This window comes from Pinus tabuliformis, chromosome 1_2 (assembly GCF_031772625.1).
Source record: "Pinus tabuliformis cultivar Carrire ecotype Pingquan chromosome 1_2, CPIR1, whole genome shotgun sequence".
Taxonomy (NCBI): domain Eukaryota; kingdom Viridiplantae; phylum Streptophyta; class Pinopsida; order Pinales; family Pinaceae; genus Pinus; species Pinus tabuliformis.
In genome coordinates this window covers 413,646,869-413,659,885 of record NC_142298.1, presented here as the reverse complement: position 1 = coordinate 413,659,885, position 13,017 = coordinate 413,646,869, and the positions used below count along the sequence as shown (strand labels likewise).

The 13,017-nt window shown below is 33.8% G+C and overlaps 1 protein-coding gene across 1 annotated transcript; it reads right to left on the bottom strand.

Moving 5' to 3' along the window:
- Positions 1 to 10,929: 10,929 nt before the first annotated feature.
- Positions 10,930 to 12,394, bottom strand: LOC149206102 (uncharacterized). Its single transcript, XM_089393631.1, has 3 exons — positions 11,677 to 12,394; positions 11,491 to 11,583; positions 10,930 to 11,318 (listed from the first exon to the last, which is right to left on the bottom strand). The coding sequence occupies exons 1-3, from the start codon at positions 11,803 to 11,805 to the stop codon at positions 11,121 to 11,123; spliced, it is 420 nt and encodes a 139-aa protein (XP_089249757.1). The 5' UTR covers positions 11,806 to 12,394; the 3' UTR covers positions 10,930 to 11,120.
- Between the last annotated feature and the right edge of the window lie 623 nt (positions 12,395 to 13,017).

The window sequence follows — 13,017 nt, the reverse complement described above, 5'->3', positions numbered from 1 at the left end:
TTTAGAGAGTTGTCCTAGCTATTTTTGCTGATATTATACGTGATTGTGTAGAAGTCTAGATGGACAAATTCACAGTGTATGGTGATGATTTACAGTAGTCTCTGGAGAACTTGGAAAAAGTGTTGATTCATTTTTAAGAAGCTCATTTGGCCCTTAGTAATATAAAATGTAAAATGATGCAAACTAAAGGAATTTGTTTGGGACACCATGTGTCACAAGAAAGGATAAAAATTGACCTTGCAAGAATTGGGGTAATATCACATATTTCAGTCCCAACATCACAAAAGGAGGTAAGAATACTTTTGGAAAATGGAGGTTACTATAGGATATTTATTGAAAATTTCACTAAAATTGCAAGACCTATGTTTAAATTTCTTACTAAATATGTTGATTTTCTATGGGATACTGATTATCAAAATGCTTTTCAGGAACTGAAGAACAAATTTTCTATTGCCCTGGTATTGAGAGGACATAATTGGTATCTCCCTTTTCACATTTGTACTAATGCATCAGATACAACCCTTAGAGCTTTGTTAGGATAAAGGGAGAATCACATTCCTTATGTTATTTATTTTGTTAGAAAAAATATCTCACCTTCAGAATTAAATTACATAGTTACTGAAAAATAATTACTAGCAGTAGTCCATGATATCAACAAATTTGGGCACTATATTACTGGTTATGAAAGTTTTGTCCATATGGATCACTCTACTATTAGGTTCCTTATGAATAAGCCAATTACTAATGGAAGAATTAATAGATGGTTCCTTTTACTTTAGGAATGTAATATCACTGTGATTGATAGGCCTGGACAAGATAATTTAGTTGTAGACCTCTTGTCCCGACTAAGTATTGAATGAGGCATAGCTCCAGTACAAGCTCCAGATGAATTTCTAGATAAGAATTTATTTGTTGTATAAAATCATACTCCTTGGTTTTCTGATGTGGCTAACTATCTGGTATTAGGTACACAAAATCTATCCACTAAGGATAAACATAATATTGTGCAGTGAAGTGCCAACTATTCTTGGATAGAGGGGGACTTGTACAACACAAGTCTTGATTTAATCATGAGAAGATGTGTGCAGGAAGATGAAATGTACGATGTCTTGAGAGCTTGCCACAATGAACCCTGTGGTGGCCATTTTGCAAACAAAAGAACAACTTATAAGGTCCTACATGCAGGTTATTACTGGCCCACTCTCTTCAAAGATGCCAAAAAGTTTGTTTCTAGTTGTGATGCCTACCAAAGAATGGGGAGGCCTATTCCAATTGATGAAATGCCTCTTCAAACTCAGATATCAATAAAACCTTTTGAAAAGTGGGCATTGGATTTTGTGGGGCCCATTTCTCCCATGTCCAAGAAGAAGAGATACATATTAGTTTGTATTGATTATGTGACAAAGTGGGTGGAAGCTAAGGCTTTATATTCTTCCACTGAGAAGTTTGTTGTAGATTTCCTCTTTGAAGACATTTTCACTCGGTTTGGGGTACCTAGAGAGATTGTCACCGATCAGGGGACACAATTTACTTCCAAAATAGTGAAGGCTATTACTGAACAATACCAGATTAAGCACCAAAAATCTACTCCATACCACCCTCAGGAAAATGGACAGGTTGAATCTACCAATAAAGTCTTGGAGTCCATCCTCACCAAGAAAATTCAACTTCACCATGGTGACTAGGCTGACAAATTGCTGGAAGCATTATGGGCTTATCGAATAACATGAAAGAATGTGATGGGGCATACTCCTTATGAGTTAGTATATGGGAAGCATGTGTTACTCCCCATCGAGTTTTAGGTAAAAACATTCTAGGCATCTACTCAATTAGGAATGGATCTAAATGAGGCCCATAAAGAAATAATATTTCAGTTGAATGAACTTGACGAAATCAGAAAAGATGCCTTTCAACAAACCATGTTAGGATAGGATCAGAGAACTTGGTGTCACGATAAGTGCATCAAGAAAAGAGCTTTCAATGAGGATTTTGGGCATTGCTATATAATAACAAATTTAAACATTTCAAAGGGAAATTTTCAACTAGATGGTTGGGACCCTATGAAGTGGAGGAAGTTTTTTATAATGGCTCAGTCAGGATAAAAACCATTGATGATGATCATACCTCATTTGTGGTAAATGGCCAGAGATTGAAAATCTACCACCATCCGCTCTCTCGCCAAGAATTTTTGCAGAATGTGATGCAGGATCCAGAAATGGAGTTGGTCCAAAAGGGGGACCCAACTCCTGCTGGTTCTTCAAATTGATATATATATATATATATATATATATATAATAGTGGGTTGACCTTTTTTTCATCCACGACGCACATAGAATAACAAGGAAATTTTTCAAGGGTAAGTTTTTTCCTTTATTCAAACTTCCGAGATTATTTACAGAAAAGGATAATATGGAGTTTACTGTGAACATTTCAGAATCCCTAAAATTTAATGTTCCAAGAATTGACTGACCCAGGCTCATAAATATTAATGTGACAATAGTGGTTAGGGATTTTTCGAGTACATGATTATTCTATTATGGGATCAACAGAATAATTACGGAAAATAAACTCCCCTTGGAGTCTTCTTCTGTGCATTTCAGACTCCCAAAAATTGAAATGCCCCAGGTAGTGATCATCCTAGGCCTGGTCAAAATCCATGGAATGATGGCACCAAATTATTCTACAGCAACCAGAAGTCAAATTTCAGTCACAATTTCTATAGTTAGCCTACATGAAACTTCAAGGAAGCTTTCTGTTCATTTTTCAGTTCAATCACAATTTTTCACAGTTTCTATGTTCAATGAGCAAGTTCAAAGGTTTTGTACTTAATTCAGTACTACTCTTAGACTGAATTGGGTACTAAATAATTTCTTATAAATCTGCGTATCAAGTTCAGGAAAGGTATATGGGATCAACTTCAACCTAGCAATATTAAAATTAATGAAGATGGTAAATTGTAAGTACTCTGGATTATTTATAATTACATGAACAAGTCTATCATCTTGGATTTGACAAATGAATAGGACATTCGACCAAAGACCAAATTTTCCCCATCATTATTGTTCTCAAGTTCCTGAATATTAATGTGTAGTCAAATCAAGGTATGGGTAAATTTACATTTGCTTAGACTAATTCAAAGTATATGAATGATAGAAATTAATAATAATCTACCTCCTCTCATTGTAATGATTTACATATCTTCCCCATATTCGTTTAATCCTAAACCATCCTATCCTACTACCCTTCCCATTCATTTCTACTCATGTGGTACAAATGTCAAGTACCTACTCATCATTACAACAGCCAATCTGCACCATAATTCAAAATTCCATAGTCGATGTTTCAAACAAATTTAAATTTATGTGAACCCTGACATGTAAATTGTCTGTCTCATTCATAAGTTTCAGTTGAGAACTAAACTATGAGCCATGTATTTCCCATCTAAACCTCAACATTGCTCCCCCTTCAACATGGGGGCCAACTTCCATGAACCCACATTCACTCAATTTTCCAAGAGACCAGAATATTCTATGTGTAAGGCATTATTTAAGGAGAAGGGATGGATGAGTTTTCCTCGGATATTCCAGGGTTACAACCACAGGGTAGAAATGGCCCTTCATGCAGAGTTTTGATGGGAAAGTTGCAAGGGTCGAGAGCCTGAAAATCAAAGTGACCGAGAAGTCAATAAGAAAGGAAACCAGATTGCCATTAACTGGTGAGAAATATTTTAAAGGAGGGCCACTCAAGCCAGATGATTATGCTAAGTTCCTTAAATCGGCATGTAAGTCCATTAACTGGTCAAAGGGGGTCCTACGGAGTTGCATGGAGGAGGAATGACACTCACTCATCATTGCATTACAAATATTTGTTACCTATGAGGGGAGGTATGCCGCTATTTTTCCTTTATCATATTAGCCTGCTCTTTCACTTTTAAGATGGTCAAGAAGTCAATTTTTCTTTTCATACATAGAAGTTTGTATAAGGTCAATAAGGGTGTTAAGTCCACTATCAAATACCTTGAGACTGTTGTGTGTCATCACAGTCTTATCAATATGTTGGTTATTTATGAGTTGAGTAGATGAAAGAAGTCCTTGGAAAAGTTTTTGGTTGAAATTTTTATCAAGATTTCAATTCTAAACAAGGCTAGATCCCTACGATAACCCTTGTGTCTACAAAGGAGGAAATTCATTTGGTGAAACCCCTGAAGAAGTATGTAAACCCTAGTTCATCTACAAAGAAATTGACCCTAGCTTTGAAAGGAAAGAAATGCAAAAGAAGGAACAAAAGAGTGAACATGTTAATAATGAAGTAGAAGCCAAAGAATCCCAACTGAACAATTTGAAAAATCCTCAAGTGGAGGTTGCAGAACCTGTTGTCTCACCAACAGAAAAATAATCTAAGAGATCTAATGTCACCCTAAGAAGATAAAGAGAAAACTCTTCAAGGAAGAGCAAGAAGTAGCATCATTGCCCGCTACATCAATGTAGAAAGAGAAAGCATAAGGGAATTCGACCTTGTCACAAGGTGCACGACACATGAGAAGCATGTCTAGAAAAAAATCGTCCATTTCTGGTACTTAAGACCTAGAACCTGTTAGAATTTTTTGCTATCTGGAACAAGAAATGAAGAGCCCCTCTCAGGAAGTCGAAGAAGTAGGGGTTCGTTCACCTGAGAAAGATGGACTGATAGATAATTTCCAAGATCTTCTAAGTAGTTTGCCATAGTTGGGTCCATCCAACAAGGGTCAAGGCAAGAAGAAGTGGTTGTCTAAACCTAATAATAGCTAGACACTTGATGGGTTGACTCATATAGGGAGTAGTTCATGGCAGCAAACCATACCTGCTGAAAATACTTCAATTTGTGGTGTCAGATATTTACAACCACTAGTGGCTAAATTACAGAAAAAGAATGAAAAGCATAAGGAAAAGGCTCATAAGTATAAGACGATTTTTTGTTATGTGTGGACGGTTAATGAGCAATATCAAAATAGGAATCTATCCCTAGTCTCCAAGAATGATGCGCTCATCCTGAGGAACAAGCGCCTTATTAGTTGGAAGCTGAAACAATAGAGGCCTGTCAAGAGGCTTAGTGCCCATGAGCGATCCCTGAGATTTCGATGACCATTAATGAAGGAAAACCATGGTTTGGAAGTCCTAGTAAGCACAGTGGGAATTTGAAGGAAGGGATGACCTAATTTTTTATGACTGGTTGAAGTTTGAAAAGGACAGTTGCATGAGGACATGCATTCCCTCTAGCATGGGGGGATGTTGGGCCCTACTTTTGTACCCTTTTTCACATCTTATCCCACTGTTTTTACTATCATTTACCTTACTTTACCCCTTTTTGGTACCCTAAAACCACTCCACACTAGTTAAACCATGTTACTTTACAGTGGAGGTAAGATTTATTAATAAGTGCTATTTTTGTATGTATTTGATTGGTTTAGGTAGATGTTAAATAACTTTATAACTCTTGATTAAATTTGACTAATCTATAGAAGGAATCTTGAATATAGGTAGAAATTTGAAGTGCGTGGATAGATCATCAATGGTCTAGCACCCAATCTAGCAACACAACAAGAAATCATTTTCAGAGCAGCCATTTTGTACTCAGTTTTGTACTTAAATCAATATTATACTCAACATTGAGCAACAAGTCAACCATCAACATCCTAGAATATTCCTTCTTGTTCTCAAACATGGAATTAGTTTCTTTGGTTCAAGGATAGTGCCATGATTGGGACAATTCAACTACAATATGGGTGAAATAATCTTGAAGATTTCACTTGGCTTAACTTAGTTTAGATCCCAAATATTTTTACTCTCTTTAGTCAATCAGTTGTAATTATTTGATCGGCATGAACTCTTTAAAAGGCCCAATGTTTTGTATGTAAAGTTACACACATATATGCATGGAAAGATACATGCTTAGGCTGAGTTGGTGATTGTGGCACAACACTCTTTGATTATGTTCTGTTAAGACTGAACTCTTAAACTGATGTTTTACTGAAGTTTTTAATATAATTATTGTCTCGACTTTTACTCTTATTTAAGCGTTTATGTCTCTTTAATCTGCAAGTATTGAATTAGATTAGGCTTGTTCTAGGTTGTGGAAAGGGCCCACCACGAACCTTGATCGAGTCTTGTAACAATTTTAGTGTGTAGGAAGTGTGTTTCGATTCATTAGATAGAACTGCACTTAAATTCTCATTTGCTTTCATTAGTGACTTTCAGAATTTCTGCACTTAATTCCGTACTCAAGTTTCCTTTGATGTTTTCATAGATCTGAGTTAAATATAACAAGTGTAATGCTATTGAGTCTTCACAAGCCTGTGGAACATTGTTATGAGCATACTCTATACATGTTACTCTTCCGAGTTCATGAATGTTGGAAAAGGAAGTTTTGATTTAAAATGAATATCTGATGGAGTAAATTCTTATGCTTTAAATTGAATTTCTTGTCTTGGATGGAAGTGTTTAATTTATTATGAATCTATATATCAGTGGCATGAGACTCCTGTAGCTTATGCTCTGTCTGAAGATCCATAATCAATTAGAGACAAAGTTTTATTTCTAGTATAGATCATGTGTTAACATTTAGGAAATTGCTTGTCATTTACAGTGTAGTTGTTTGATTTCTTGTGTGAGATTTACTTGAATTGTAGTGCAATAATCATTTGAATAGACAACTCATTATTTATTTGATTTCGTAGTAAGCTTTATTAGATTTATTCTTGTTCATCATTAGATAAATTGAAGTTGTGTGTGTTGATTCAGAATTGGTTCTAAGTTAGAAAATCATAAGTTATGTCTTTTAAATGCTGAGTTTTCTTTGGATAAAGGGAATGGTTTGAGTTATTATTGAGTTTACTTTTGATTCATAGTACCCTAGGGATTAGCTTTGTGTAATGGTTTTGAATAGAGTTAATGTTAAATTGGTTTGAGAACATAGTTAGTGATAGTTGTCCACTTTATTTCTGAACGAGTTTTTGAGTTAATATATCATAGTTAAGAACAGAATAGTGATTTGAGTTTTGAATGCAAAATAGATTTCATTGACAGTGATTTAGATTGCAACAAAATAGGTTTCTTCACTTCAACAATTCTAGGCGTGATTATTAGGAATAGAGTTTGAGAATTTTGTACTTAATTTCGCACTATAACTATAGGATACATTTGAATCTATGTTGGAATGCATTACATCTTGAAGTTTACGAACTATGGTTGACAATTTAATTTAGGGAATCCAATGACATATGAAATCCCTAACAATGACTCACAATTACATTCAAACAATGAGAAGCTCAATCATGATTTGGTGTTTGACTTTTGTGGCTACATCAATTGTGTGAAGTCTTAGCATGTTGGTTGGTTGATGATTTGAGGTGCATGCAGTTTTGTCGTTAATGTACTTACATAACACTAAGTTTTGTGAAGTTCCTGGTTGATGTTTGGAAGCGCTCAAAGACTTATACTTGATATATATGTGTGACACAAGTTTTTGTGAAGGTTTGACACCATGGTTTTTGTGAAGGCCCGACAATGTGGTTTTGTGAATTCTCGGCACTGTAGCTTTGTAAAGTCTTAACACTATGGTTTTGTGAAGTCTCAACACTATGGTGTTTTGTGAAGTCTTAGAACTATGTTATTATGAAGGCTTGGCACTATGGTTGGTCGAACGGTCAAGAAACTTGAAGGCCTGTACTTAAAATATATGTGTGACTCAAGATTTTCTAAAGGCTCAACACATTGATTGATCGAAGGGTTTAGGTGCTCAAAGGTTTGTCCTTTCTATATATGCATAATATATTTTTTTTGAAGGCACAACATTTTTGTTGTTTGATGGTTTGAGGTACTCGTAGGCCTATCTTCTATATACATATCTTTGAGTAGTAATGATCAGTGATTCTACGAATTGTGTAGTTAGTTGTATGATTTTTTTGCATTATAAAGGTCGTGAGTTTGAGTCTAGTTATACTTGGCATTTTTTTTATATGGGATATTGGCACGTCGAAATTGACAATATTGTAGAACAACTGGATTATTTTGTAGAGCTCGTAAAATTCCATTTATTATAATGTGCCTTGATTGTGTCATTTTATCAAATCATTTAATTTTTATGGTTTTATATAGCCTTATATGGTTTTTGGAGGACTTTGGGCTGATTTATATGCCAAATTGAATTCTAGAAGAAGCATGATTGTTAGGGTTCAGTATGAACAATTTTGAAGGCATGAGAAGACTCGGTGTTATAGTTTTAATGTTTAGAATCATTTTTATTGCTTTGGGAGATATGAGTAGATTATAGTTGGTGTTCGGGATATGAATAAAAAGTTAGCGATTTATTTTACCATATTGATGAGTAGGTTGGAATAGGGTATGAACAAGATATGACAATTGTATGACAACAACAATTTAATTAGTTTGAAGACCTACATTGATTGAAGAGAAGGTGGATCCAGTTTGAAATATTATGAAAAGTGTTTCACAAGAAGTTGAATAAGGAGGTGGGTGCCTCCACTGAGGTTAGTGCCTCAATTAGGTTGAAGCCTACAACAAGTCAAAGCTTTTTAATTTATGAGGTTAGTACCTTAATAAGGTTGTATCCTATTTCAAATGGTTACTTGCACTTTTTCAAGTTTGGTGCCTCGATAAGCTTGTAGCCTATCACAAGCAGTTGGTTGCATATGTTGGTTCTGGGTGCCTCTAGTAGGTATGTTATTCAAAATCTTTGTAATGAATTGAAGATAAAGAAAAAGAAGAAAAAAATATATTTTTCTCCCATAAGGGTTTCCATGTTAAATCTTATGTCCTCTTGTGTTGATGTGATGATGGCTTCTTGATGCATTATTTAATTTCTTGTTATAACTAAAAATTGTTATGATACATTAATACGTGTTTCATTATTGAAGAAAAGTTTTCTACCACATTGATTCATCCCCCCCTCTTAGTGTGATATTTCATCTAACAAGTGATATCAAAGTGAATTCTTTCAGGAACAATTAACTACTGGAAGGTTGATTTCAAAGAAAGGTGGCCATGATCATATAAAAATGCAAAACTCCATTGTTTAATGGATCTAACTTTGCCTTCTAGAAGATAAGAATGGAGAACTATCACTACAACAAAACCAGCGATTTGCGCCAGATTTAGCGCCAGATTTTAGTGCATTTTTTTTGTAATTGTGATGAGCAACCTGGCGCTAAATCTGGCTCTATTGTACAATTTTTAAAGCGTCCTTTTTTGCACCTGATTTTGCATCCTTTTTCACGCTAGATTTTGCATCATTTTTTACACCAAACTATGCATCATTTTTTGCGTCAAATTTTGAACCAAGATTTGCATCTTATTTTATGACAGGTTTTGCTTCTAGTTTTGTGTCATTTTTTGCATCTATTTTTCATTCTCTTTTGCTTCCTATTTTGTGTCATTCTTTGCTTCCATTTTTGCACCATCATTTGCATCAAGTTTACACTATATTTTGAATCCAATTTAACGTCTTTTTATGCATCCATTTTGTGTCAGTTTTTGCATCTAGTCTTACGCCAGGTTTTGTATCTAGTCTTACACTAGTTTTTGCTTCTATTTTTGCACTAGCTTTGGTGCCTATCTTTGCACCATGTGTTGAATTTGATTTAGCACCAAATTTTGCATCCATTTTTGTGCCCATTTTTTCATCTTTTTTTGGACCATTTTTTACATCCACATTTACGTTTGATTTGTCTCCATTTTTCCCATCTCATTTTGCACCATATTTTGCGTCATTTATTTCATCCAATTTTGCATCATTTTTAACACCATCTCTTGCATCTAATGTTACATCATTTTGAGCATCCAAATTTGCATTTATATTTGCATCTTATGTTGAGTCATGTGTTGTTTCCACCTTTGCATCTTATTTTGTGTCTAATGGTACATTCAATTTAGAGCCATTTTTTACGTCTACTTTTGTATTTGTTTTTGCACCAAGTTTTGCATCCAATTTTAAGCTATTTTATGCCCCTTTTTGCACCATTTTTTTGTGTCTACTTGTGTCCAATGTTGCACCATTATTTACACCGACTTTTTCATCCAATTTTGAATTTTTTTGGTGTCTAGTTTTACATCGTTTTCACCATCCAAATTTGCATCTTTTTTTGCCTCATTTTGTGTCCAAATTTGCATATAATTTTGTGTCTGAGTTCGAGCCTAAATTTGCATGTGATTAGGAATCATTTTTTACATCCAATATGGCATCCTTGGTTTCACCTTTTTTCAGCCCCATTTTGCATCTTGTTTTATGTCTTTTCTTACATCTTTTTTTTTTTTCCTTTTTTGCACCCAAGTTTGCATCCCAAATTTACACCATTATTTGCATCATCATTTGGCATATTAATTTGTAACGTTTTTTGCTTCTTTTTAACGCTCAACTTTGCATCTTATTTTACATCTAGTTGTTGTCTTTTTCTGCATCTAATTTGGTGCCCATTTATGTGTCCTTGTTTTTGCCCAATTTGATATCCTTTTGTATGCCATGTTTTGTTCCCTTCTTTGTGTTAACTATTGCACAATTTTTCACTTCTAATTTAAAACACTTTGTATGTCAATTGTTTGCATTTTGTATTAATTCCTAGTTTAACACCCAATTTTACTTTCAATTTTGCATCCATGGTTACATCCGCATTTGACTTCTTATATAGAGTATATTTTTCTTTACATATATGACCCCCTTTATAGATTCATAGTGAAATATATGATAGTTTCTAAATATCATTAAAGCAGATATCACAATTCAAAATCATTTGTAAAGAAATTTAAGAGAAATTGACAACATCCATCCAAAAAAATAACAATGTGTCATTAACAATTTTCAAAACATGTATAAAATAGCAACATAATACTAATAAAATCAGTATTATTTTTAATCAAAACAAGTAAAATTCAAATATGATTAACAAATCAAAATATTTCATGAATATCGTTATTCTACGATAAATTAACAACATACATAAATCAAACTCATCGTATGATTACAAAATCAAAATGTCTCATTGATATAGGGTAAATTCACAACACCCATCTAAACATAACAATGTCATTCTACACAATAATTTCTTCATAAAAAACAATGCATGTGCATGCCTAGCTACCACCACCAAGATCATCCTCATGATCATCTTGACCATCCTCATTACTCTGATCCACATCATCACCAACACCGCAACTATCATCATCATCTCCTCCTTCAACACCATCATCCTCATCCTCATCCTCATCATCTCCTGATATATGTTGAACATAATTTGGATCATCGTCTTGGCAATCATTACCTATAGCATTCTGACAAAAAAAATCAATATTACATGTTAGTATTAATTACATAACACAACGCATGTTTTTGTTATACAATGTTAACCATAAAATGAGGTAAGATATAATATCTAATAGTACTAAAAAATAAAATGAAAATATGGTTTAAAAGTATATTGGAAATCCAACTAAGATTACATACCATAGAGTCCATCCAAACAACAAATTCAACCCATCTCTTTTGCTGCAGCACCTCCTTTTCCAAATGATTTGGAGGTCTTCCATGTTTTAGTTCCTATCAATCAGTAAATAGGGAGAAATTAGATAACAATGACTTTCTTCTAGTACAAAATTTATTAAAAAAATATCACATGTTTAATATACTTACAAAGGTTGTTATCAGTGCTTTTAAACCTTTCTGGCCACTACGATGAGTGACTTTTGTCTTGGTTAACCTCGCCTTGGATGCCTTGTCCTTAAACATAAACCAATTCAATTTATTTTCACACAAATACATGTCTAAGATACTTATAAGTATTAATACATTCTAAATAATGTTTAATGAAAAATTCAATACTTGAATGCTCTCATTGCCGGCTTTTCTTTGTGCATCCAACTTCTCATATGATTTTACAAGTTCTTTCCATACTTTAAAAGGTATGTCAATAGGTCTTTGTTTCAGTCTTTGATCTTGAGGCATTTTTTTTAATTTTTCTTGTTTGGTTAAAAATTTTGGTTAAAAAAAACCGAACAAGTAATTCACATCAATGGCATGGGGACTCTATGGATATGTGTAAAAAAATGGCTATAAAGAAAACATCCAAAAAACTTATGAGCTCTCCCTTTGATGGTCACTTGGGGCATATGGCTGGAAAGGAACAACTCCATTTTCGAAAATCAAGGACAATCCTCTCTCAAATTCCTTCCTAATATTTGCTCCAAATGTCTTAAAATGAAAAACAAAATTCAAACGTCATCCTTAAACATCTCCCTTAAATATAACGTTGGACCATAAATTCTTCACTTTTATTGTTATCGGCTCTGGAATGATTTTTCTATATGCAATTATATAATGAAATATGTGTGCACTAATGAAAAAACATTGAGTTTCATTTTCCATAATCACAAACAATGAAAAAAGAATCACACGTAACTAGCATCATTTTGGAAATTTTATATTTATTAAAAATCTTTAACATGTTTTCCTCCCATATCTCATAAAAAGGTGTGAAATTTTTTATATACTCTCCAATAAGCCTAAGGATCACATACCTTTTAGAACTTTGCATTACCATTATATGTTTCTCCTTGAAGATATATAATATGTTTCTTCTTTAACAAAAACACTCTGATCGAAGGATGGTAATGTATTCATAGAAGTCACTGCAAAAAATCATTTGGGTATGAGGATTTTCAAGATTTCAATGGAAATCTGGATGTGGGATGCAATGTTACGATGTGGGTCGAAGAGATTGAGCTCTTTCTTTTTCTGGATTATGGGATTTGAATGCAGGAGTTGTTTCTATGGATGATAAAATTATGAGATTGAGGATTGTGGTCTTTGAATGCAGAAATTGCTTCTTTGGATGATAAACTTGTGCTTTTTTTATAAACAGTTGTGGGGATTCTCCTAAGTTTTTATTGATTTCTCTTTTGTGTATCATTCTTGTCATTGTCAACCCCATTATCATATCAATGTCTAGGATGAGAAAGACAGGGATGGGATCAG